This window comes from Amaranthus tricolor, chromosome 2 (assembly GCF_026212465.1).
Source record: "Amaranthus tricolor cultivar Red isolate AtriRed21 chromosome 2, ASM2621246v1, whole genome shotgun sequence".
NCBI lineage: Eukaryota > Viridiplantae > Streptophyta > Magnoliopsida > Caryophyllales > Amaranthaceae > Amaranthus > Amaranthus tricolor.
In genome coordinates, this window is record NC_080048.1 from 34,180,047 (window position 1) to 34,204,941 (window position 24,895).

Consider the following 24,895-nt stretch of genomic DNA (forward strand, 5'->3'; position numbering starts at 1 on the left):
AGACCAATTTAAAAACTTAAAAGGCTAATTTTAAGGATTTAAATTGACATTTTAAGTCATGAAATTTTGATCGTTTTAAGACTTAAAAGGTTAATTTTAATACTTAAAAAACCAAGACTTAAAAGACTTATTGCAAAATATTAAATTCTCATTTCAACTTTAAAATAGAGACTTAAATATTAAAATTGATATTAAAAACTTTAAAATTGACCTTTTAAGTTTTAAAATTGTATTTTTAAATCTTAAAATTATCTATTAAAGCTTTAAATTTAGTATGTCAGAATAAAATAATTAAGCCTTGGCCAATTGCACGGCTAAGTGCGGAGATTAACTCTTAAGAATATTTGTTGACTTGCACAATACCCATCAAATTCCGGACACACCTACTTCGCTCCGCCATCTCCATTCTTCCATATGCTCATTCTTTACCAAAACCTTCCTCTTACTAATAAAGGAAGAGAATAATCAATGGGTCATGGAGTTTCTTCTTCTACAAGAATTCCTAAACCCTCATCACTTGATTCGGAGAATCCAGGAAACCGCAAAAAGAGATGGACTAACTTAATGCCTTGTTTTATTGCATTAGTAGTGATCGCCGAAATTGCTTTTCTAGGTCGCCTTGATATGTCAAAAAATGCCGCCATGGTTAATTTATGGGCTGATTCTTTGTTACACCGATTATATTTTCAAACTACCGAAGTTGAATCTGCTCGTGATGATGTGGATTCTGTTGGGTACGAAGATGATAGTTGTGAAACATGGTTGATGAAAGAGGATGATGTAGTTTATATTAGGGATTTTGATAAAGATCCCATTGTTGTAGCTGGTGGCGATCAGGTTTGATTCGTGTTTTTGCTTGTTTTTCGTTGCATCAATTTGTTTTAGATTGGATTTTTGGTTTATTTTTATTTTTGATTGAATTAAGAATGGTATTGTTTGCCCAAATTGAGTTGAAGAATCGGAAATTTAGGGATAACGTAGATTAGTAGTTTTTCTTATGTTTGTTGGAAATAGATCAAGGATTGAATTGGAAAAATTAGGGAATTTACTGTTGACTTCATTTGTTTGTGGAGCTATTAAACTGGGCAAATTTGATGAGACAATCTACAACAGGGGACGATTTTAGTTATTTAATTTAATTTATTAGTTTTCCGTATAAAACAGTTAATGAGTGTGTTAATAGTTTTGCTTGTTGCATTAGTACGATGCTATAGCTTTTGAGATGAAATCATCGATAATTATCTGAATTTGAGTCTAGATGATGTAACTGAAACAAAGATTGGGAATGTTCTGCTATACATTTGCTTAGGGATCTTGTAAGTTATTCCATAAAGTGCAGAGAAACTTGTAGATAAGACAATGTGCCAAAGATGTTAATCAGGGTATTTGAGAATTCACAATAAGCCAAGTTAAGAGGGACTTGCTATGAGTAATTATGTTTTTTAGCCAAGATTTTTGAAATAATAAGCTTTTGCTTAACTTATTGAAGGCATTGGTAAGGAGCAAAATAGTGCAATTGGCTGGTTTCCATGAAGTGTAAGTTTTTAGCTTGACCACTTGAAGCTTCTTCATTAGGCCTCTTTTGTCCTTGCTGAGAGTAATAGATTAAGTACATTGATCAACTCTCAAAGTGAAAAAGATAAGAGGAAAAGGAAGCTTTGCTGTGGTGAGCACGCATATAGGCTTCTAATCCTGTAATTGTGGCAACTGTGGACTATGTGTGGTACTATTTTTTTTTATTGGAGTTAGCTTGATTTCTATTAACTTTGCCATTGATTTTTTCGCTTTGGATCTTAATTACATTGGACTAAACTTGCTGTTATTTTTAGAGGTACCCATGTTGGGATTTCTATATGTTGTTTTTGGAGTTCATTTAGTTGACAATAATTTATGTAGATATTACAGATTTTCATGAATAAAAAATTTGACCTTTAGTCTGTTTGGCATTATTTGGCATTTTTTTTTACTGAATGGAGGTTTTGAATTTTTATGAATTTGAATACCCACAAAATGTAGGAGATCATTCAGGATAAGGCGAAGCTCATGACCTACAAAAGGCATCATAAGTTTGCATCACCCGCTAAAGAAGGGGAAATTTATGACTTGGCAATGCCAGGATAACAATTTGGAAATATTTGAAAATTGAATGTGTTGTTTAGTGATTCTGTTAGAGGATAGGTTATTCTATGAGGGAATCTTATAACAAATCTAGCATGAGGTTGTTAGGCTTGTAGCTATAAATAGATATATTGTAATAATTGAATGATCGACTTGTTAATGGATGGCGAAAACTTTGGGAACTAGCGGTTGGTCTAAATCTGCTTCATCTTTTTTTCTTGCTTTCTTCAAATCTTTCTTCCTTTTTCATCTCATAACCTTGATATGTTACATTGTTCCTTCGTTATTTCAACTTTCATGTTTTTCCAATGCCTACCAGTTTTTTTGGCAGTTCCCATGATTTTTGTTATGGTAATTAGATTCTTATGATTAAGATGGGAAGTAAACACCCTACCAAACAATGATGAAGGTATTTTTCTCTCTCACCTTGTTCTCTTTCACTTATGGCTTTTGATATTAAGTCCTAAAATGGACTCATAGTTATGATTAAAACATTGTCCATTGAGAAAGTGTGCGGTGTTGGTACATTCCTTCTATATAAAGGATACCTTTATCTTTATTTTAATGAATATTTTAGAAATAAGTGGTAACATAGTGTTTTCAATTCTTAAGAACTTGTAGCTATTTTAATGCACAAAGAAAGTTGGTGGGTTTTACGAGCTATTTAGAGCCCAATCATCTTTTTTGATAGCGAGTGGGATTGGCATTGTGATCTACATGATAAATCATATTACAATAGGTTGTGGGAAATGAATGGCGTCCATCCATTGGGGGCTATTAGTGGAATGGAGAGATGAGGCTCGTGAGAGAAGACAAGTTGTTACTTGATAGAGAGGATGGCATCTCTTGATATATAGTTGACAGTAGGAAGTTATCAGATAAATTATTATGAGTGTTAGTTTCTAGTTTATCTTCAACTTTTAGCCCGTTCATTCTATATTCCTTATTCAATTATTGTGTGGTAGCGGTTTCCATTCCTTGAGCGTGTTAATATTGTTATATTGATTATTAGTTATTTACTTTATCTAGAAAGGTCTTTTGTCTCATAAACTGTAGTGATATTTATGGATGAATATAAGGTTTGATGAATTGTGGTGAGCTGTTGGTAAATGTCAGAAAGACATTAAAGATAAGGGATGGGAGAGGGAGTGAGTTCTTGAGAAGTTAGATCTTCCTCAGCCATGGACTCATGATATTTCTTCAATGTAAATTTTTATATTGTTGCTTTGCTATGTCCCTTCTTTGAAGGAATGGCCGGTAAGGTGATCACGCTAACTTGGTTTGTTACTGCCAATTCATATCTGAAGCAATTTAAGTATATATTTTGTTTCAAAGAGGATGTACGTGAACTATTCAATGATATACTTTTTCCTTTCTAAAGGAATGAAGGAAAATATTTCCACCATATCCCTTTTATTTGTTATACGAACAAGAGAAGACATGTCCTTCCCTTTATCTTTGCCTTTTCCCCCTTATAAATCCTCATAGAAGCGCAAAATGTGGATCACTGCATCATCGTTTGCAGTTGGAAATATTTGTGCTGGAAACACTAGGAAAGGTGACTTGGAACGCTGACGATAACGTTCCGATTTGCAGCCATTAAAGCTTTCCCATCCACACAAAAATGTTGTTAGTTGAATTTTGAAACCATAACGAAATGGTAAAAGGAAACAAATAGAAGACAAGAAAAAGAGGAGAAAGAAATAGATGTACATGAGCAAAGAAAACTTACCAGATTTGTTTAACTATGTTGGTTATTTTAATTTATTTATTTCCTTTTTTTCTCTTCTTCATCCTTCTACTCTTAGTCTTTCTGACTTCCGTTCTTTTTTCTCTTTTTTGAGTATTAAAAGAACAAAATAAAGAATTTTAAAAGGTAAAATGTCTTGGAACTTGGGTGTTCTCTTCTCCCTTTTCTGATTTTTTTCTATTTTTTCTTTTCCTATGCACGTGTTTCTACTTAATTAATCTACATAATTTCTTTTTCTTATCTATTTTTACTTTTATCACTTTTTAATTATTTGGGTTTCTATGTTTTTTATTTTCTTTAAATATATACCATCTTGTACACAAATACAAACTTTGAAAAGTGTAATGGTTATTTGTAAATTGCACTAATTGAAGGCAAAATTTTTGGAGGGGATTTTGCGTTCTACTAATATCATTGTTACATTTATATAGAATAAAGTTGGATCAAATTTCGTTTCTTATGTTTCAGACATTCAAAATTAATGTTTTTCGTTCTTGTAACATTTGTCCATGGCATATTTGTAAGGTGGAAATACATAGCAAGGTGAATCAAGAATGATAGATGATGACGCAAGACCTAAGTTTCTTGGAGAAACTCATATCAGATATGCGTATGTGCTCTAATATGAGACCAACTATCTAAAGGAAAATTCATGTTTTTGTTTTACAATGAAGTTTGAAGCATCTTTACCCATGTCATTGTGTCAGGGCATTAATGATTTGACAGAGATATGTGAGGTTAAAATAAATAAAGTTTGAGTTTGGTGAGACATTGGTGGACATCTCATATTTTTGAAGCTCTTTATATTTAAAGAAGCTTCCTCTTTGAAGCAATTAAATAACAATGCTAAAACCTAAATCCCTACAAACTATCAGGATTAGTTAGTGTGATAAACAGATTGCAATTATAATATTACGGGCATTGCCTATCATTCTTTGATGCCTACTGAATTGTTTTGATCTGGTCAGTTTTGTGACCATGCGTCCATGATAGAAAAGGAGACAGTTACGCGCCCTTATTTTCCTTTAACTGGCTGTCAATGTCTAGTGCTCTCTATCTAGAAGTGATTATTAAGCATCTTTTCTTCCAACTAAATCTTCTGACGTTAGGTTCTATTGTCAAATGATGTTTCCTTTAAGCACCATGTTGCTTCTTCCTAACTTGCTCCATTTGTTCAATGCATTTGTTATGCTTTACATATACTGCAACTATGCTGAGTTTTTTGGGCCCATATGTCTTTTATGCTCTCATCATTTATATAATCTACATAGGAGTGGAATACTTGTTCGGCGGGTTGCAAATTTGGACATAGTCCTAGTAGGAAGCCTGATGCAGCCTTTGGTTGGCCTCAAGAGCAAGGTACAGCTAGTGTGCTGCGTTCAATGGAATCTTCTCACTATTATGCGGAGAACAATATCGCCAATGCAAGACGGTAGGTAAGAACGCATGTTTACTTGTTTGCATTTAAATTTGGGGTGGGATGGGTAAATTGTGTAATTCTGAGACTATGAGTCATACTTTTAAATTAGTGACTCATTTTAATGTTGAATAGATATTATATGTCAGGTACTGTTAAGCTGACCCCTCAATTGATTTACGACTACCTCTGTCTTTTTAAGGAGACGGGCATTGACCTGTAGGTACGCGAAGTAAGGAAAATAGTGCAGGACATGTCCCTTGAGATTAATAAGAGAGAGGAAAGGTGGAGGCTGATTAATCAACCACTGCCACCACCACCACCTCTTAACCATGCTGGCTGCTGTGCTGCCTCTTCAGCCACCATCACAAAACCACTAGAAAAAAGTGCCACAATCAATGTTCCACCACCACCCCCACAAAAAACAAAAAGAAGGAAACCCACCACCAAATGCCAACTCTCACCACTATCACAATAAACCATAGCAAATGATATCATTAGGTTTATTTGAGTACAAATATCAAATTAAACTAAACAAATCATCAAAATTTGGCTTAAAGTTTGAAGTAAATTATAAGGCAATAAATCATCAATATGATGAAACTCAAACTATAGTGTAAAAATGCGGTAACGGTCGCCAACGGGTAACATAACGGTGATGCGGTAACGAGAGTGATCCAATTAACGCAACGCCTAAATATTGGTTGAAACCATTAGATATCCTTGATATGGCCCATGATGCGGTTTTTTTAAACCGTTACAAGGCGGGAAATATCAGTTCGTTATTTTTGAAAACCTTTACAACGCGGCCAACATGATGAGATGCGACCTTGTTTCTACACTATAATGCTAACAAAGAGTTGAATGCAAGATTCAAGTTAATTAATTCTGGAGTGACACCATCATTGTGGCTATTGCAACCATCCTAAGCTTCACGACCAAGGGCAACTACAACCAAATATTTGGTCGATGTGTGTTTCTCATGCTTTCTCCATTTTGATTCATAAGCCATAAACTTTAGTTTTATAAATATGAGAGATAGGAGAAGAATACCTAAAACAATAGATTCATTTGATATTAGGGGATAGTTTTATGAAATATGCCATAACATCAAGAACCGAAGAGATATTTTCAACTTGAGAGAACTAAACTCCTTGAATCAGAGGAAGCTTAAAGAGTAGAGACATTCCATTTTTCCATTACCCCATGCTGTTAGGTGGCTCCTACCTTGAAGATTCTAGAGAATGTTCTAAAATATATTGGTGATGGGTGGAATTTTTCAATGATTTAATTATGTTCAAGTGTTATGTCAATTATTTGTGGGACTTAAGAGTTTTGTTTCTTCAGTTTTAGAATATTAAAAGGGCTAATTAAATTATGTGCACTTTTTATCCATGAGAAGTTGCAAATGATATTTGTTAACAAGGGTCAATCCGAACAACCTCTTTGTTTATTGTTATCACTAACAAGATTAAGGTTGCTTGCATCTGCCCCCAAACCTTGCCTTGGTGTGAGCCATTAATGATGTCTGGATAATGGAATTATGTTTAGGTGTAAAGATCAGTTGATAATGGTTAATTTGTTCGAATTATGTGAGTTAGGTTAGGTTGATTAGAGTTGGTATATGGCTAAATCAGTGCAGATGGGTAAAATAGAGCAAGGACACTTGGGTGCATTTTCTAGATTTTGTTATTACTAATGGTATATGTAGCAACTTAAGAATGTAGGAAGTACATTCTTTGCAGTTTAGGAATCTTTGCAGATTCCCCCTCAATTCGTCTGCTATTTCATCAAGTGGTGCATCTAATTATATGTTTCTTAATCCATTTCTAATGTCATGATTTCATTGTTTCAGAAAAGGTTATGATGTCATCATGACAACTAGTCTGTCATCTGATGTTCCGGTAGGGTACTTCTCTTGGGCAGAATATGACATCATGGCACCTGTGCAACCAAAAACTGAGAAGGCTTTGGCTGCAGCTTTCATCTCCAATTGTGGTGCTCGGAATTTCCGCCTGCAAGCACTCGAAGGCCTTGAGAAGAGTGGGATAATAATAGATTCTTATGGTGGCTGTCACCGTAACCGAGATGGAAGAGGTTAACTCAAGCAAATTATTATTTTCCATGTCTTCGACTTTGTTTATACAATGTTTGCACCTATGCTTGCAATGCTGCAAGTGTTCTTCCTGCATGCTTGTTTTTTTAAAAGCACTTTATCTTGGAGGCATAAGGCTTAGAGGTTGATCATTTCTTGGGTTTCTTGAGGAGCTTTCATGCGAAGGGAACTTAACTGACAGTTGTTGAAATAATTCTCTTATTCTTTCTGTTCTGTTCTTTGGGAAACAAAAAATATTGAATTTTCTTATGTATTAGATATCAGCATTTTCATGTGTTACTATCAAAATTCTAATGATTGAATTATATAACACTTTGTTTAGTGTTGGTGCATCTACTAATTAAACCCATGTGTGTTATTTTTGTATAATTGGCCCTTTTTTTTTTTAAAAAAAAAAAGCACACCTTGCTGTTCGTAGACGTAGGCACACCTTCACTTTTTACTGTTCGTGCTAGACTTCAGGATTTTTTTATTGCCTTATTCTGCCTCAGACTTTCTTAGATCTTGCTTGTAATGACTATGTGATCCTTTCACTTATGGGTGATCGGACGAGTTGACATATTTTCATCTTGTTTCTGAGTTGTTTATTTCAATTATTTTGTTTATTAACATTTCAGTTGACAAGGTAGAAACATTGAAGCATTACAAATTTAGCTTGGCTTTTGAAAACTCTAATGAGGAGGACTATGTCACCGAGAAATTCTTTCAGTCTCTGGTTGCTGGTATGAATTCTGACTTGTTCATTCGGTTTTGTTTCACTTTCTTTTAGAATAAAATTTTGTTTCTCTTCTGTTGGTTGCTGTATCAATATTTTAAGAGCTGTGCTTTATTTTGTTGATATTTTGTTTCCTTAATCTACAAAGTCAATCTATGTTATCAGTAAATAGGAATATATGGATGGCTTCTGTGTTTTGCCTAAGGGCTAAGAGGCTGTTATATTGGTGTCAGCTATCTGACATGACCGTCCCGACGTCACCTGAGCCAGGAAGGTGGTGCTAATTTTCCTCCAAAGCCTCAAATCTTATGGACAAAATTGACATGCAATTATCTGTGAGCCATTGTTTTATACCCTTGTCTTGCTCGAGAAAACGCATCCTTTGTACTTTTTTGGGACATTAAAATAGGAGCTTTTCACTCAATGTCGTCTACTCAAAAGATTTCCAGTGTGAGTTGAGTTATCTTTGTTTGGAGTTTTTTTTCTTTTCAACAACAATACTAGAGTCTTGATTCCAAAAGATTAGGATCGACTACATGAACCATTTATTAGTTCCAATTGTCGCAGTTCATCTTCTCCATTCACTCCGATTTTCGACCTTCTCAATTTGCAAGTAGATCTTTCAAATCATTTTCTACTCCAGTCCACCAAGGCATCTTTGTAAAGTTACACAATACTCTGTTTTGCTCCGACTTAATTTGAAACCTTATGACTTTAATTTTAGTTTACATCGTTCTAACTTCGCGTTTACACCGCCTATGGTCTCATCTACTAATACTATGTCATTAGCAAACAACACGCACCAAGACACATCTTCTTGTATCGATCAAGTTATCTTATTTAGGACTGTTGCAAAAAGAAAGAGGCTTAAGGCCAAGCCTTGATGTAGACCAATCGATTTGAAAATCCTCAGTTGCCCTTCACATATCCTAACATTCATCTCTACTTCTTGACACATATCTTGCACTATAATGTATTGTTTAGGAATACCTTTTTTTGTTACCCACAAAAGTATTTTTCTTGGTAGCTATTATCTTGTTCAATGCTTTTTCCAAGTCGATAAAAACTTTGTGCAAGTCTCTTTTTCTAGCCTATAGTATTCCGTTTTTCGTCTCATATTTGGGTATCAAAAAATGGTTTGTTCACATTTTGATGGCGCACTCAAAAAAAGAAACTATGGAGTTTTTTAATGGAAGAGTTTGCTCATGCCTAGGTTTCAGGTTCCTTCTCTTCGTGCTATTATATTGTAGTCTAATGTTAGGCTCTAACCAATTCTTGACATTTTTTTTTTCAAGAAATTCTTTCGTTTAGGAAGAATGGAATCTTTGACCTTAGGCTTCCTTTTGTGTAATTGTATGTGTGGCACTGGCATCCAATTGTTTTTCCTTTATATAAGTATGTCTCTGTTACTTGTTGAAAAGAAAGTCAACCTTACATCTCTTGCAATACAACTAACCCAATTTCGATAATAGTCTCTCTCTCTCTGGGGGTAAGGTTGGGGCAAATGGGATCTAAAGCTGAAAGTTTCTTATCATGGAAATTTTCAACTTTGAAAGGTATATGTCCATAGACCTTACATTTATTGAGCAGTCTAATATTTTGTAAAATCTTAACGGAACTTTATGTTTTTTGATTTGTAAGATTTTTTGCTTCGTGTTAGTTCGAGGTCATGATAGCTGGAGTGAAGTACCTGGTTCTGAGTGGTACTTGATGTTTTTCAATTATGTAGAAACTTGCACTAGGGTAGCCACAACCCATAAGTTTTTTTCCTTGGCCTCCTTTTGTACATTTGTCATGGGTTGCAACTCTTTGTCTTTCTAATAAATCTTTTGTTTTCATAAAAAAGATATTCTCATTTGGGCTCCATATATAAATTTTGTTGGGATCAAACTGGTTAGTAGTGAATGATGGATTGAACATACTGACATTTGTTGGAGATGTTCAGTCCTAATTGAACAATTGTGTTGCTTGACTCCCAAACCAAGGTGTAGAATGAATTGCTTACCTATTTAAAAAGCCTTTGTAAGATCATGCACCGTTCAACGTGCTATTTTTTCGTGGAAGTTTAGTCAAGATTGAATAATGATGTTACATAGTGGCTTCCCAAACTAAGGTGTGTAGAATGTATTTGCTTACCTATTTAAAAAGCATTTGTAATCGGGTTCTATATGCTATTGGACCATTGGTGATATGCTGATTGATGGATCTGAGATTTTGGGGTTGCTTTGAGGAGCTCTTTCTGCCCAGATTCTGTAATTCTATGTCAAAAACTAAAAAATGATAAGGATATATAATAGATGTAGTGATTTGTGTCCTATATGTAGTCATAATATAACTAGAGACTGTTCCTATTGCTGTAGGGACGATCCCTGTTGTTGTTGGTGCTCCTAATATTCAAGACTTTGCTCCTTGCACGGGATCGTTGCTGCATATAAAGGAGATAGAGGATATTGATTCAGTTGCCAAGACTATGAAACGTCTTGCTGAAAATCCTGACGCATTCAACCAGTCATTGAGGTATTGGTTGCTTGTTTTATAGCGGTCCAGAATCACTGGCTCATGGTTGTCTAGCATTTTGGGGATTTTGTATGATATTGGCTGTCGTTGTTAGGTGGAAATATCATGGCCCCAATGACTCTTTCAAGGCCCTGGTGGATATGGCTGCAGTTCACTCATCATGCCGCCTTTGCATTCACCTGGCAACTAGAATTCGTGAGGATGAAGAGAAAAGTCCAGCATTCAAGAAACGCCCCTGCAAGTGTTCTCGCGGCTCTCAAACGACATATCACGTATATGTTAGAGAAAGAGGCAGATTCGACATGGTGTCTATTTTTCTAAGGTAAGTTTCACCTCTGTTATCTTGGTCTTCGTTTTTGTCAGTAGTGAGTGGGAAACTGTTCTGTTGTTATCTTACCTCCCATCAAAACATACCCATGCCAGGCCTAAATACATAATTTGGATCTGGATTATGACATATGTTGTGCAAGATAGGCATTGAAGATCCAGTCTTATTCTGGTGATGGGATCTTTTATGACATATTTTACATTGTTTGAATCAACAATGGCTTCAGTTCACTGTTTTGATTGTGGTATAGGAGTAGCTGCTTATAGCTGGTGACGGGTTCTGTAATGTACTCCCTTGGACGTTGATCCTCTTACCCTTCTATCTCTTGTTTTCGCCAAATCTCACCCTTTCAACATGAGTTATTGGGTCCACAAAACGACAGCAAAAGAGAAAATTTTGGCCTTGCAATGTCTTTAATAGTTAGAAGGTCTTTTAAGGTTTTCATTATGCCAAAAGGAGTATATTCCATTTCTATTTTGAAATATCCTTGTGATTTTAGTCCATTTCTATTTTGTGAAGTTTCTCTCTATCTCTCTCCTCCTTTTGATCTTGTTGCACCAATTTTCTTTCTCAAAATAGTAAGAAAAAAAGCCAAGTGGAGCAAACTCTCAAATAATCTTTAAAGCTTGTTTTTTTGTTTTGTTGAAAGCTTATGGATGTTGTGCATATCAATCCTGCATGGGTAAATAATATACATATAAACTCTACAATGTTCACCAGTATTAAGAAGTACGATTGGTTGTTGTTCGTGAGTGTTCAGATGTGTGCAAGCAGTGGCGGACACACTCCCAAGTCCCCATCTTGAATTATAAGTTATCATATATTTTTTAAGAAAAACTGTCAAAAATGTCCTGACCCATCCATTTTTTTGTTTTTGTCTAACTATTATTAATTTAAGGACCCCTCATTGTTAGAATCCCAAGTCGAACACTGTGCGCCAGCAGAAGAAAAATTTGATCTACTTGAAGTAGTCTTTAGTGCAAATTTAATGTTGCGTATAGCACGTTGTTATGAAGAATACGACACACATTGCAGTATTATGCAACGCTGTCCCCTCACACCATAGTACATACTAAGGGATAAAAAAGGGAAGCCCGGTGCACAAAGTATCCTTGCAAAGAGAGTTAGTACTTAGTAGATAATTAGAGATATGTCATGCTATTACAAAAATGCCCTTGCAATAGTTATGTTTTTGGTGTCATCTCTTGTAACATAACATGATTGCTGTAACTTGGAAGGTCCAATTTATGAACCATTATTTACTAACAAAAAATGAACGATTGCCAGATAATCATCTACTTGCTCTTATTCTAATCAATTGTCATATTTGGTGTCGATTCTCTATTTTAATCCTTAATATCTCTAATTTTGCTTTTTTGAAATTATAAAAAGTTGATATTATTAATTTTTACATTGAGATGAATCAAACATCCCACTTAATTATATTTTTACTTATAGATTGAGAATAAAATACAAACTAAGAGTGAAAGATAAACAGTGCAAAACCAAATGAGATATTTATCAGAATAGGAGGGTGTATTGTTTTTCTGGTGACGTGTGTGTAAACCTATGCTGCAAACTTATTACTTTTACGCTGTATAGGTCTAGCAATTTGACAATGAAAGCCTTGGAGTCTGCAGTGCTGAAGGAGTTTAGTCGCCTGAGACATGTGCCCATTTGGAAATCTGAACGGCCTGAAAGTATTAAAGGCAGAGACGAACTCAAAATTTACAAGATATATCCTCTTGGCTTGACGCAGAGGCAAGCTCTATATACCTTTAAATTTGACGGAGATAGTGATTTTAAAAGTCATATAGAGAAAAATCCGTGCTCAAAGTTTGAGGTCATGTTTGTGTGACTGTATATTCATTTACGGTCTGCAACTTCTCGAGTGTGAACTTCAGAAAATGCTGCAGCTGCATTTATCGGCTCACTAGGAAGTCGGGGTAGTTTGTAATATTAGGCAACCTGTAGCCTGAAGGAGAGAGTAGTTGTACTTTATACTACCAATTTTTAGAAAAATGATCCAATTTTTATGGTAATGCAGGCTTTTCAATTTGATGTAAATACTAAATATAGTGGGTTAGTGGATTGATATCTACCAAGGTGTTGTTTGAAAACCCAAAAAATGTTCTTAGTCTAATCTTGCTTCTGTTTGTCCATCAGTCCAGTTCGTCTGTTGGTACATTCATGGGGCTACTCATCATTCGTCTGGTTCTTGCTGCCAATGAGGTAAGTCTTCACCATATCCAAAATGCTTTCTTGGGATCGGATGTTTGTTTGGTTTAATTCATCGATTCGTTCTTGTTTGTTGTTATTCTTTCCATGCCTTGATGCTTTTGAGTAGACTACGATATACTTTGTACATGTATTATTCATGATACATTTCTTCACATGCTTATTTTTCAACATCATTATTTATGAAATACATTTCTATTACAACTTGAGCTGACCTTGTGTATATTAAAATAATATGCACCAACCTTAACGACATATTTAATATCCAATTAAATTGGTCAATCTTTCTCATTTCGATTTAATTTTTTCAACAAATAATTAATTTCCTTTTTATGAAATACATACTATTCTTGCACAATATTAAGGTGACCTCTATTGTGATTCAAAGTTACCCCTCTTTCTAAACAAATTCACCTTCTATTATATACAAAAGTTAACCTCTCGTAATCATATGAAAATTGATTCTTATCCAACTTTTGTTCAATTTATTTTTATAAATCTCATTTTTCATTACAATTATCAATTATCTTTAAATATATAATCAATTGTGATTCAAAGTTCAGCTATTCTTGTGAGAGACGGTCTCTCAAAGAGACGACCTTAAAACAAGAAGCCCACAATCTAATTTTCTCTTTAATTTGTATTAATTAGACTATTTAGCCCTTATATCTAATATGTCTCTCGGAGAGACCGTCTCTCACAACAATTTTCATTAAACTTTCTTTTACAATTGATGCAACAAAATGTTTTCACATTGTCAATTACTAAGGCATAATATGAATGCCTCAACCTAGAAGTTTATAAAAGCAAATTGTAAAGATGATATTGACGCACACTTCAAGTCAAGTGTTGGCTATAACTAGCACAACACACTAAATAGGCACACTTTAACACCTTTAAATTTACTAATAATCTATCGATAAAAGTTTAACATCAGTGAAATACTAGATAGATTCCCGTGCCAAGCACGGTTTATACATTATTTAAATAAAACTTACTAATTTTATATGTGTTATTAAGTTATCATATGACTCTTAAGTATATATTGAAACTATAAATTAATTTGTTTAATTTAAAAACTGTAAAAGCTTTGCTATTAGATTGAGATACATATTACTAATATACTACTATATAAAGAACAATCATAAAATTATGCACTAAATAATACGGAGTAGATTAAAAGTACTTACATAAAATAATAGAAAATTTCAACACATAAAAAATAATATAAAAAATAATTTAAATGTTCAATGTCTTTGTAAAACTTTAAAATAAGTTTTCAGCTTAAAGAACATATTTTTACTATAATAATTAACATATAACTTAATTACTTTACATATTATAAACTTCTCAAATTTAGGTCATAAAATTATCACTTGAAATTTATTTCACCGATATCTTATCCTACTTATTTACTTAAATAATCAATGTGTAATCTACTTGATTTGTGCAGTTTTTTTTAATATAGCCATGTAAGTAATATATAGGATTATCTATGTAAAATTATTTCAAAGTTATTTTCTTTTGCTTAACTATCTGACAATTATCCGTTGTATTTAAAGATACTACATATCTTAAAAGCTTTTGTAACTAATCAATTAAACAAATCCAATCAGAAAGATATTACATGATATGCTAAAAATATTTTCCTAATAAGAACATGAGAAGAGTGGAAAAATTTTCATGGTAAAGTCGACATTTGTCCTAATCGTTTCTTCATTAGTATATTGTATAGACTATATATTTCCAATTTAATAAGTTATACCAAATTTTCGCTTCTATTCAATAAGAAAGTCTCTTTTATTTTTTGGACATTGTTCACGATTGAATTTTAATTTGTACTTTCAATTTATTTATAAATTAAAATAGAACCAAGTGAAATTTTGTTTGATTCTTCTCAATGCATGGATTATTAATAACAAAAATTACCATGAATAATACAAGCTTTCGTTAATTTTCCTACAATAATACAAACTTTTGATTAATCATGAATAACACCAACTTAGGGGGCCTGTTTTTTGCTAAAATAATACCAACTTTAGTTTATTAGCTAATTTATCGGTTTTTTTTTGTCATATAACCCGCAATATTTTGATTTTTAACATGCTAAAGATATTTTAGGGAAACACCCCCTAAATTAGTATTATTCATGGTTAATCAAAAGTCGGTATAATTGTAAGGAAATAAGCAAAATATTGCATTATTTCTAATAATTTTTTCTTATTAATATTCAATTTTACAATATTTTTGTTATGTATGATAAGATATATCAATCATTGAATAAATAAATGTATTTAAATAGTGTGCAAAAAGTAATCGAGGCATTTCTCTTGAATAAGATGCAGGAGTAATATATTAATTTACATATCAAATGATATCACGTTACTTATTTCACATTCGTAGAAACAAATGATATCATATATAATACTTCTGTTTATATATATAAATTAATTTAGAAAGCACAAGTTTGATTTACAATAAGTGAACATATTAGCAAACAAATGATATCATATATAATACTTTTAAAATTTCTTAATTTATAACATAGTATCCTTTTTTTTGTATATATAGTAACCAAACAAAATCAAACAAAAATCCTTCTCATCCTTCTCATTTTAAAATCCTTCTTATTTGATCCTACATCTATATATATATATATATATATATATATATATATATATATATATATATATATATATATATATATATATATATATATATATATATATATATATATATATATACACTTCATATGAAATTATCTAATTTATAGGTCTATTTGAAAAAACTACTTTATGTGTTTTTTTTTGAAAAAAATTACCTAATGTGATATATTTCTCTGCAAATGATTACCACTTAACGGAAAACGTTAATTGATTATTAAGTTTGAGGGTTTGACCAATTTGAGGGGTAAAGTTTTCTATGCGGCAGTACGTATCTCATTGGTCCTCGCATTTTAAAATAAGTACTTGTTTCGACCGGATTTTCGAAAGAGTTATCACATAAGGATAATCGTGACGTCCGTTTTTTGAAAAAAATCATTATGATGGGTAAAAACGACGTTAAATATATTTTCAGTTTACGTATCGGAAAATAAGCGAATAAGTACTTGTTTCAACCGGATTTTCAAAAGAGTTATCCCATAAGAATAATTGTGACGTCCGTTTTTTGAAAAAAATATCATGATAATGGGACAAACTTACAAAAATCAAGATGATGATAAGAAATGTGTGTTTAAATGTTTGATTAGTTTATCAAGCAACCATATCATGCATTCCGAATCATATCTGAAATTCGTAAAAATAAACTACAGAATTTAAGCAGTAATCAGCTATCCACCGCACAAGTCCTATCTCATTAGATACGGCCAAGGGAGTATTTGGGGAGTATTTGGGGACCCTAAACCACGATCCAAAATAAAAATCTGAGTGTATGGACGCAATACAACATAATTACTTTTAGTGTGATATATTTAGTGATATTTAATTTAAATGTGGCTATTTTAAACTTTTAATGGTGTATATAGTAGATTTTATGATATTTATTAGAGCATTTAGCAGCATAATAAAAAATCATACTAAAGCTTTTCGCAACATAAGATCTAGTGACATTTTTTATAAAGGCCAGAGTAGACTATAGTAATAATTGCATATGTCACTAAAGGTCAAATAAAGTGTCACTAAATCACATTATTGTAGAATTGAATATAAAAACAAAAAATTATTATACTCAAAATATAAATCATCAACACTTAATTTACTCATTGATAGAATAGTTTATGTTAGTGAAAAGTGTGCCTAAGTTAAGTTACCTCAAGGGAGTTACCAATCCCAAAGATAGACTATGATCACACTTACTTAAGGATAGACAAGCTCTATAAGGTCATGTGTTAGGTAGTCTGTTAATGCCTTGATTGAGTTGATACTACGCGTGTTTTACAAGAGTTTATGTTTTGAGAACAGGAGTGTGGAAACTTGTATTCTATCCAAGAACACATGGTTTGGGTTGAAAAGGACGAAATGAGATTAAGAAGTATAGGTGGACGATAAACAGTTACTATTTATGCTTGTGTCTTATGGAATCATCTTATGTTGTTGTATAACATGATGTTATCTAGTAGGTTGGCCTTATTATATTTGATGTTAGTTACTGACGTGTACGTGTTTGTGTTTATGTTTGATTGTTTGATGACTTTTTATGATTGCTTGCTATAACACATTGGCCTTGGTTTGATGTCGAGTAGCAGGAGGATCATAGACGGGCATAGCAGGTATTGGAGCTTCGTTTGCATTGCATTGCATTGGGGGAGAGTAATGAGTGTGCAGCATAACCTGTGTCATACCATCATCTTTTCACCTTGTAGCTCTTAATTATCTTTTGTAAACTTTGGTTTGTATACGTTTTGTTACGAGGTATTGTGCCCTCCTTTGTATATATGTATTTCCGTTGCGTAGTTTATAACTTTGCATGGTTCTAGTGAGTTAAGTCATTTTAAAACACAAGTGTTAACACTGGAACCACGATCCATGCTTGGCATGTTGATTTGAAAATTTGGCGATGAATCATTCCGACGTGGTGTGAGATTTTAAAGGCAACGATGCCTTAGACTATTATTGTGTTAATTGATCTACCACATGTTCGATTTTTAGCAGAGATGCTGCCGAAATTCCCGCTCATCTCTGTAAGTTAATCTTTAACGTATATGTGTATATTCTTTTCCTTTTCTTTTTTTCTTTTAGGTAACACCCAAATTTTTCCCCCGTCCTTTATGATTTTAGTTTCGTTTATGGGATTGAAAATTCAAGGGTGTTACACCTCCTTTATAATATCTAACGATCAATATGATCTTCTTGCTTTCAACTTGATGATCATCTTAAACCTTTTGCTCCTCTTATTAAATGTACGTTTTTATTTGCTTAAATTGTTGTCCATTTTATCCATTTTTCTTAAAATTTTGTCCATTTTTCTTAAAATTTTGTCCATTTGGTACGTTTTTCTGTAAATCTTATTTTTCATTTCAATTATCATTTATTTTAGACTAATTAGAATTATGATTCAAAGTTAGATTGCAAGACAAAATTAATCAACCACTGTGAGAGTAAAACAGCAATAAGTAAGAAACTACATAGCATGCATAAATAATACCCATCACATAGTGGCCCTTTTTTCGAGCGGGATATTGGGTTGATGATGATAATGATAGTTAGCTAATTTAATTACTATGACGCATTGCATGTAACAATTTAAGTTGGGCTGAAGAGTATTTTATATTTTTTGGTCATGAATTCTTGTATGAGACGGTCTCACCATGAGACATGCCTCATACTTGGGTTAAATAATCTAATAATAAAAACTTTTAGCTTATGACTATTTGTTTTAATTAAGGTCGTCTTACCGTGAGATGGTCTCATACAAGACGGAATGTTTTGTTTGTGATGGTAATTAATATTTGGCTAATTGGCTAATCTAGAAAAATCTAGGATTTTAATTAAATATAAAAATATCTAAACTAAAGAATTAAAAAATAAAAATATCTAAGATAATATAATGGAAGATCCTAGAAAAGTAATTAAAAAATTAAAAATATCTAAGATATTTTAGTAAACTTGCACTATAAATACCCATTGATGTAATCAATTTTTTGTGCAATGAAGAACAATATTCATTCTACATATTCACTCATCTTCCTCTTCAAATAAATCCATTCATGGCCTCCGCGTATGTCTTCACTTGACTTTCGACCAACTGGAACTTCAGCCGTTGAGCCTTCATTCCGTTGATCAGGGCGTTTAATGCAACCGATTCTTCCAAATCGGTTACCTCCAGCACCGCCTCATGAAACTTTTTTAGATAGGATGATATGGATTCTCCTAATTGCGTGATGCTGAGTAGATGGAAATTTGATTTCTCCTACCTCCTGGAAGCTATAAAGTGGCCCAGGAACTTCTCTTCCAGTTGGGCAAAGTTGTGTATACTTCCTCCTGGAAGGGAAGTATACCATGTCAGTGCTACCCCCGTAAGAGTAGTCGGGAAGAACTTGCACCACAACAACGGGTCGTTGGTATACAGCAACATCAAGTTTTTGTAGGCCATCAGATGTTCCTCCGGGCAAGACGTTCCATCGAAGGCCGCCATGTTTGGAATCTTTATCTTCCCATTAATGGGGGTATTTAGTATCACCGGGGCCAATGGAGAGATTATGGGTACGAGTTTTCCAGAAAGGCTACTTTTGCCGGCCTCATTCCGCGGCATGGTGATGCGGCGGCTAGACTCCGCGGCTTGGGCTTGCTTTCTTTCTTCCCTCCTTTTATCCACCAATGATTGGACGCTTTCAGACGTCTTTTGTTTCTTACTTTCTAGGAAGGTGCGGACATCTCGAGAGGCGGTTTTAGATTCGCCATCCCGCAGACCTGTTTTGCTGAGGCTCGGGTAGGTTCTAGATCTCTCCCGCCTCTTCTTATTGCGTCTACTGGAGTGGGACGTCCTCGAGTTCCCATCCTGAGATTCATGAGACTTCGGTATCTCCTGATGGGGTTCGATTCGTGCCCGCAAGTTTTTTATTTGATTCGCCATGTCTTCTAATACTCGTTGCTGAGTAGGAGCATTATTCATGACGGCGCGGAGTTGTTCAGAGAAAGCAGCCGTGAGGTTCTATGCTAGCATGTCCAGATCACGGCGTGTCACGGCTTGATTATTAGCATGACCTGCAGAAGTATCTGTATCTGTGCTATGCACGGTGGCGGTTTGAGTCGGATTTCTCTTAGGAGCCATGACTTTTTGTTCAATCGCTTTCCCCACAGACGGCGCCAAACTGTTTCGGTAATGAAACGAGGAAGTGCAAAAGACACTCAAAATACCTGGAGATTAGTGGAAGTGTAATCAAGAGAAGCAACTTGTGGGAGGAAGTGGCTTGAATTCCTGCAAAACAACTCGTTAGCCTTGTCCGGGAGGTGATCTCCCGGAAAACCCCTCCGACGCTCAACTTAGAACGTGGATATGAGAGTATGGTACAGAATGAATACGAAAAGATGCAGTGGGTGATGTTATTGGAATGTTGCTAGGCTGATGAAGAGGAGTATGAGCAAGGATGCTTAAGAGGATTATTTTCAGATGCCCTTTCCTCTCTTGATGGTAGCCCCTATTTATAATGATGAGGAAGGGAAGTTACATTGGACAGTGGGAGCTGAAGATCATGGGAGACATGGGCAGTCAATTCCCATGGAGAAAGGATTATCATACAATTAAGGGGAAGTTATCTTTAAGGAGAAGTGGACTAACATGGGAGTAGTGGGCAGTTATCAATCTTGAAGTAAGGAGATCCATGCATTGTGGAAGAATGGAAAGTTGCTTTATGGGAAGGTAGTTTAAGGCATTGAGAGGTTACCAATTCATGGGCCATTCAAGGGAGATGGAAAACCCAGAAGAAGGCCCTTTGACCGAAAGTCAAAGTCAACCCCAAAGGTCAAGGGGTATTTAAGTAATATAACGTTAATTATTAAAAAAATTAAATAAATTAATAAAAGAATAAATATTACCATGACAATATATATATATATATATATATATATATATATATATATATATATATATATATATATATATATATATATATATATATATATATATATATATATATAATTTGTTCGAGTATATAACATATTTTGAGGCCTTAATCATCAATTTAAGCTTTTGGCTGAGTTGGTTTCTTGACAAGTTATCAAAGCCAACATGACAAGAAGTTATGAAATCAAATTTCAACCACCCCTCATTAAGAGCAAAATATTCAATGCCAGGTATAAAAAAAAACAATAAATTAGAAGAAGATAAAGAAGTATAGGTGGACGATAAACAATTACTATTCATGCTTGTGTCTTATGAAATCATCTTATGTTGTTGTATAACATGATGTTATCTTGTAAGTTGGCCTTATTATATTTGATGTTAGTTACTAACGTGTACGTGTTTGTGTTTATATTTGATTGTTTGATGACTTTCTATGATTGTGTTGCTATAACACATTGGCCTTGGTTTGATGTCGAGTAGCAGGAGGATCATAGACAGGCATGGCAGGTATTGGAGCTTCGTTTGCATTGCATTGCATTGAGGGAGAGTAATGAGTGCACAGCATAACCTGTATTATATCATCATCTTTTGACCTTGTAGCTCTTAATTATCTTTTGTAACCTTTGGTTTGTATACGTTTTGTTACGAGGTATTATGTCTTCCTTTGTATATTTGTATTTCCGCTGCGTAGTTTATAACTTTGCATGGTTCTAGTGAGTCAAGTCATTTTAAAACGCAAGTGTTAACACTAGAACCACGATCCATGCTTGGCATGTTGATTTGAAAAGTCTGCGATGAATCATTCCGCCGTGGTGTGAGATTTTAAAGTCAACGATGCCTTAGACTATTTTAATGTTTTTATTGTGTTAATTGATCTACCACATGTTCGATTTTTAGCAGAGATGCTGCCGAAATTTCCACTCATCTCTTTAAGTTAATCTTTAACGTATATGTGCATATTCTTTTCGTTTTCTTTTTTTCTTTTAGGTAACACCCGAATTTTTCCCAGTCCTTTACGATTTTAATTTCGTTTAAGGGATTGAAAATTCAGAGGTGTTACACCTCCTTTATAATATCTAACGATCAATATGATCTTCTTGCTTTCAACTTTATAATCATCTTAAACCTTTTGCTCCTCTTATTAAATGTACGTTTTTATTTGCTTAAATTGTTGTCCATTTTATCCATTTTTCTTAAAATTTTGTCCATTTTTCTTAAAATTTTGTCCATTTGGTACGTTTTTCTATAAATCTTATTTTTCATTTCAATTATCATTTATTTTAGACTAATTAGAATTATGATTCAAAGTTAGATTGCAAGACAAAATTAATCAACCACTGTGAGAGTAAAACAGCAATAAGTAAGAAACTACATAGCATGCATAAATAATACCCATCACATAGTTTTATTCATAAGAAACACGTACAGCAGCCAACTGATGAAACGCACTAATTGTACCAATGAATAGACACATAGTACGTATTACGTACGTAAGGTTGGAGTAAAAGTTTAAGAACAACGGAATTCTCCGATAATAATCTGAAGGCCACAACTACAACCAGGGCAACACCAGTAGAGTGGCCCACATTTCTCACCACACTTACGGCATTGTCCAAGCTGTTTAGCGTATCCCTCAGCGAGCATTATCTCAGATAAGGGAATTACAAGTTTGTTATTTGCTGCGGTGTTTTCTTCAATCATAAAATTCGGACTTGCGAATGTTGTTGTTGCCAACATCACCATAAAAGTGATCATCAACACCAAACCAACACTCTTCATCATTTTCGCTGATTAATTAATTAGGCTTCGTATTTATGTTTTGTGTTTTGTGTTTGTGTTTGTGTTTTTGTTTGTAAATTTAAGCACCATACCACTCTTTATATAGCCCTCACTACAATTATTGCCAATGCCAGCTCATCGCCAAACTACATGACCCACCTTGTGTGGTGGATACTTGTACAATTCCAAGATAAATTTGAAGTTCAAATTTTGTTTTTTTTTTAGAATAAAAAGTGGGTTAAATTTGAATTCAGAGCCTAATGTAGATCGGAGTCGGTGTCGGTCGAATCAGAGTCAGGTTGGAGTATTGGATTTTAGTGAGGTCCAACTCCAGTCCGAATCTGAATCGAACTCAGACGATATAATCAAATTCAGAGTTATATTTTTTTTTCTCGAATTCAAATTAGTTAAATTTTTCGAATCGGATCGGATTCGAATTTAATTGTCATCACTATGTCTATTTTCTATACATGCAGTGTTAAGAATAAAAAACTAAATTAAATCTCACATGCTTAATTTTAGATCGGCTAAGGTCCCACATGTATGTGTGGTGGATAGTTGTACAAGTCGCAGATTGATGATATTTATCATCAAAAATCAAATTGAAATGATCTCTTTGCATATCACTTAAATAGTCCGGTTTAGACGAATGCGGGTCTTAATTTCCTTCAACTGAGTATTGATTATATTGTAAATTGTTGCTCTTAATGATTTATGAATTCTTTAATTTTCGTAAAAAGAACATAGCAAACGTAAATAACAAAGATCAGATAACTTAACTTTATAATGAAAAGAAACATAAAAATGTACAAAAAGTAAAGTGCACGAAGTTGCTCAACACTTAACTCGTATTACAATTAGAAACCCTAGACCTGAGGATACTTGAATTTTACAAAACTGATTGGTTATCACCTCCCAAATCGATTCACCGCTAACTTTACTTATCATGACATAATCCTAACCTTTTACTTAACATGAAATGCCCTTTTTTATTAACCATATATGATCAAATCATTTTATAACATATTAATTCATACATCAAGAATCGATTAGTAGATTAATAACTCAAATTAATAACTCATAACATAATACATGTTTCAAGTATATAATCCAATTATATATACCACATTTTTAGCAAGTTATTGTAGTTAATAGTTATACGTTCACAACCATGATACTAATACACATATTGTAATCATTCAACAATAACATCCTTTATCCATCATAATATCAAATTATAATTACGATAATGTGAGGATGATTTACAATCATGAAGACATTTTTCAACTATTCACTTACCATACAACTAGATAATGTTGAAAGTATAGAATTTTTTTCTTTTTTTATTTTTTATTTTTTATTTTTTTTATTTTTTTATTTTTTATTTTTTTATTTTTTTTTTTTATCAATTAAGATCACGAACTCATATATGACTGAAGTAATGCATCATGTTCATATATAACGACAGCACTAATGGTACTAATAGGGTAATAATAACAGTGATGATCAACAAAGATGGCATTTTATGTATACAAAAAAATGCAAGATGAACACACCTACATCATCGCAATTTCCCATATCAATAGCAAAGCAGTTATGTATCATTCAGTTCGATAAAGTTGTGATACCAACACTAATTTCACAATATCCAACCTACATCATAACATTTCCATCTCAATACTACCTCTACCTATAAGACCGTTATCGCAACCATATGACTGCTACATTAACTATCCTAACACTATACTAAGGTACAACAACACAAGCCAACAAAATAACGCAACACTTGAAATTATGCATTACAATTATTCCTTCGCAAAAAAAAAATTGGAACTCAATCACCCTTCGACCTAAGAGGCGAAACTTAAAACTAACAACTATAACATAATCGTTTGTATTAAAACACGTCAAAATTTCAAAACTCTTTCATCAAATGCTTATTACGATCCAATGATTTAGTAACATCAAATTAAAACTCTTCTTAACACAAGTGCGAATATTATTTAACTCTCTTTATCGCATAATAATGATTGTGTATAATAATCGTTTAAGACATACTCCATTATCTTGATTCATCTCTCAAGTTATAATTATTTGCATACTCATTGTCGTTTCTTCAATGTTTAGGTTTAAAACACCTGGACTTTTATTAGGACCACATTATCTTTAATAACCCAACTTATCACATCAATCATTATTAAAACAATAACTTGCATAGAGTCAACTTCATTTAGAATCTCATCTGAGTCTTATCATTTCGATACACTAGCAGGGCTATTAAATTGATAATCAATGAGAAATTCTAAAAGACTTCAAACATTTAACTATATCTTACGTGCACAAGGACGCTTATT

At 33.4% G+C, this 24,895-nt stretch overlaps 1 protein-coding gene across 5 annotated transcripts; it reads left to right on the plus strand.

Annotated features, from left to right (window-relative positions):
• The first annotated feature begins 305 nt into the window (after positions 1-305).
• Positions 306-17,701, plus strand: LOC130806434 (glycoprotein 3-alpha-L-fucosyltransferase A-like). Of its 5 annotated transcripts, XM_057671511.1 has the most exons (10): positions 700-837; positions 4,394-4,478; positions 5,140-5,304; positions 7,141-7,382; positions 8,019-8,123; positions 10,477-10,633; positions 10,728-10,955; positions 12,564-12,722; positions 13,128-13,193; positions 17,443-17,701. In XM_057671511.1, the coding sequence occupies exons 2-10, from the start codon at positions 4,423-4,425 to the stop codon at positions 17,567-17,569; spliced, it is 1,305 nt and encodes a 434-aa protein (XP_057527494.1). In that variant the 5' UTR covers positions 700-837; positions 4,394-4,422; the 3' UTR covers positions 17,570-17,701. The 5 variants fall into 5 exon arrangements, with proteins under 5 accessions (XP_057527493.1, XP_057527490.1, XP_057527492.1 ...); XM_057671507.1 differs by lacking the exon at positions 4,394-4,478 and having other exon boundaries at positions 324-837; positions 5,140-5,300; positions 17,443-17,674; XM_057671509.1 differs by lacking the exon at positions 4,394-4,478 and having other exon boundaries at positions 324-837; positions 5,140-5,300; positions 17,446-17,674.
• The last annotated feature ends 7,194 nt before the right edge of the window (positions 17,702-24,895 follow it).

Excerpts from the sequence above, each read along its gene's own strand:
- LOC130806434 (XM_057671507.1), top strand. The coding sequence starts at position 469 with ATGGGTCATGGAGTTTCTTCTTCTACAAGAATTCCTAAACCCTCATCA. Across the intron at positions 8,124-10,476 it reads CTTTCAGTCTCTGGTTGCTG|GGACGATCCCTGTTGTTGTT; the intron begins GTATGAATTCTG and ends CTATTGCTGTAG. Across the intron at positions 12,723-13,127 it reads CCTCTTGGCTTGACGCAGAG|TCCAGTTCGTCTGTTGGTAC; the intron begins GCAAGCTCTATA and ends TTTGTCCATCAG.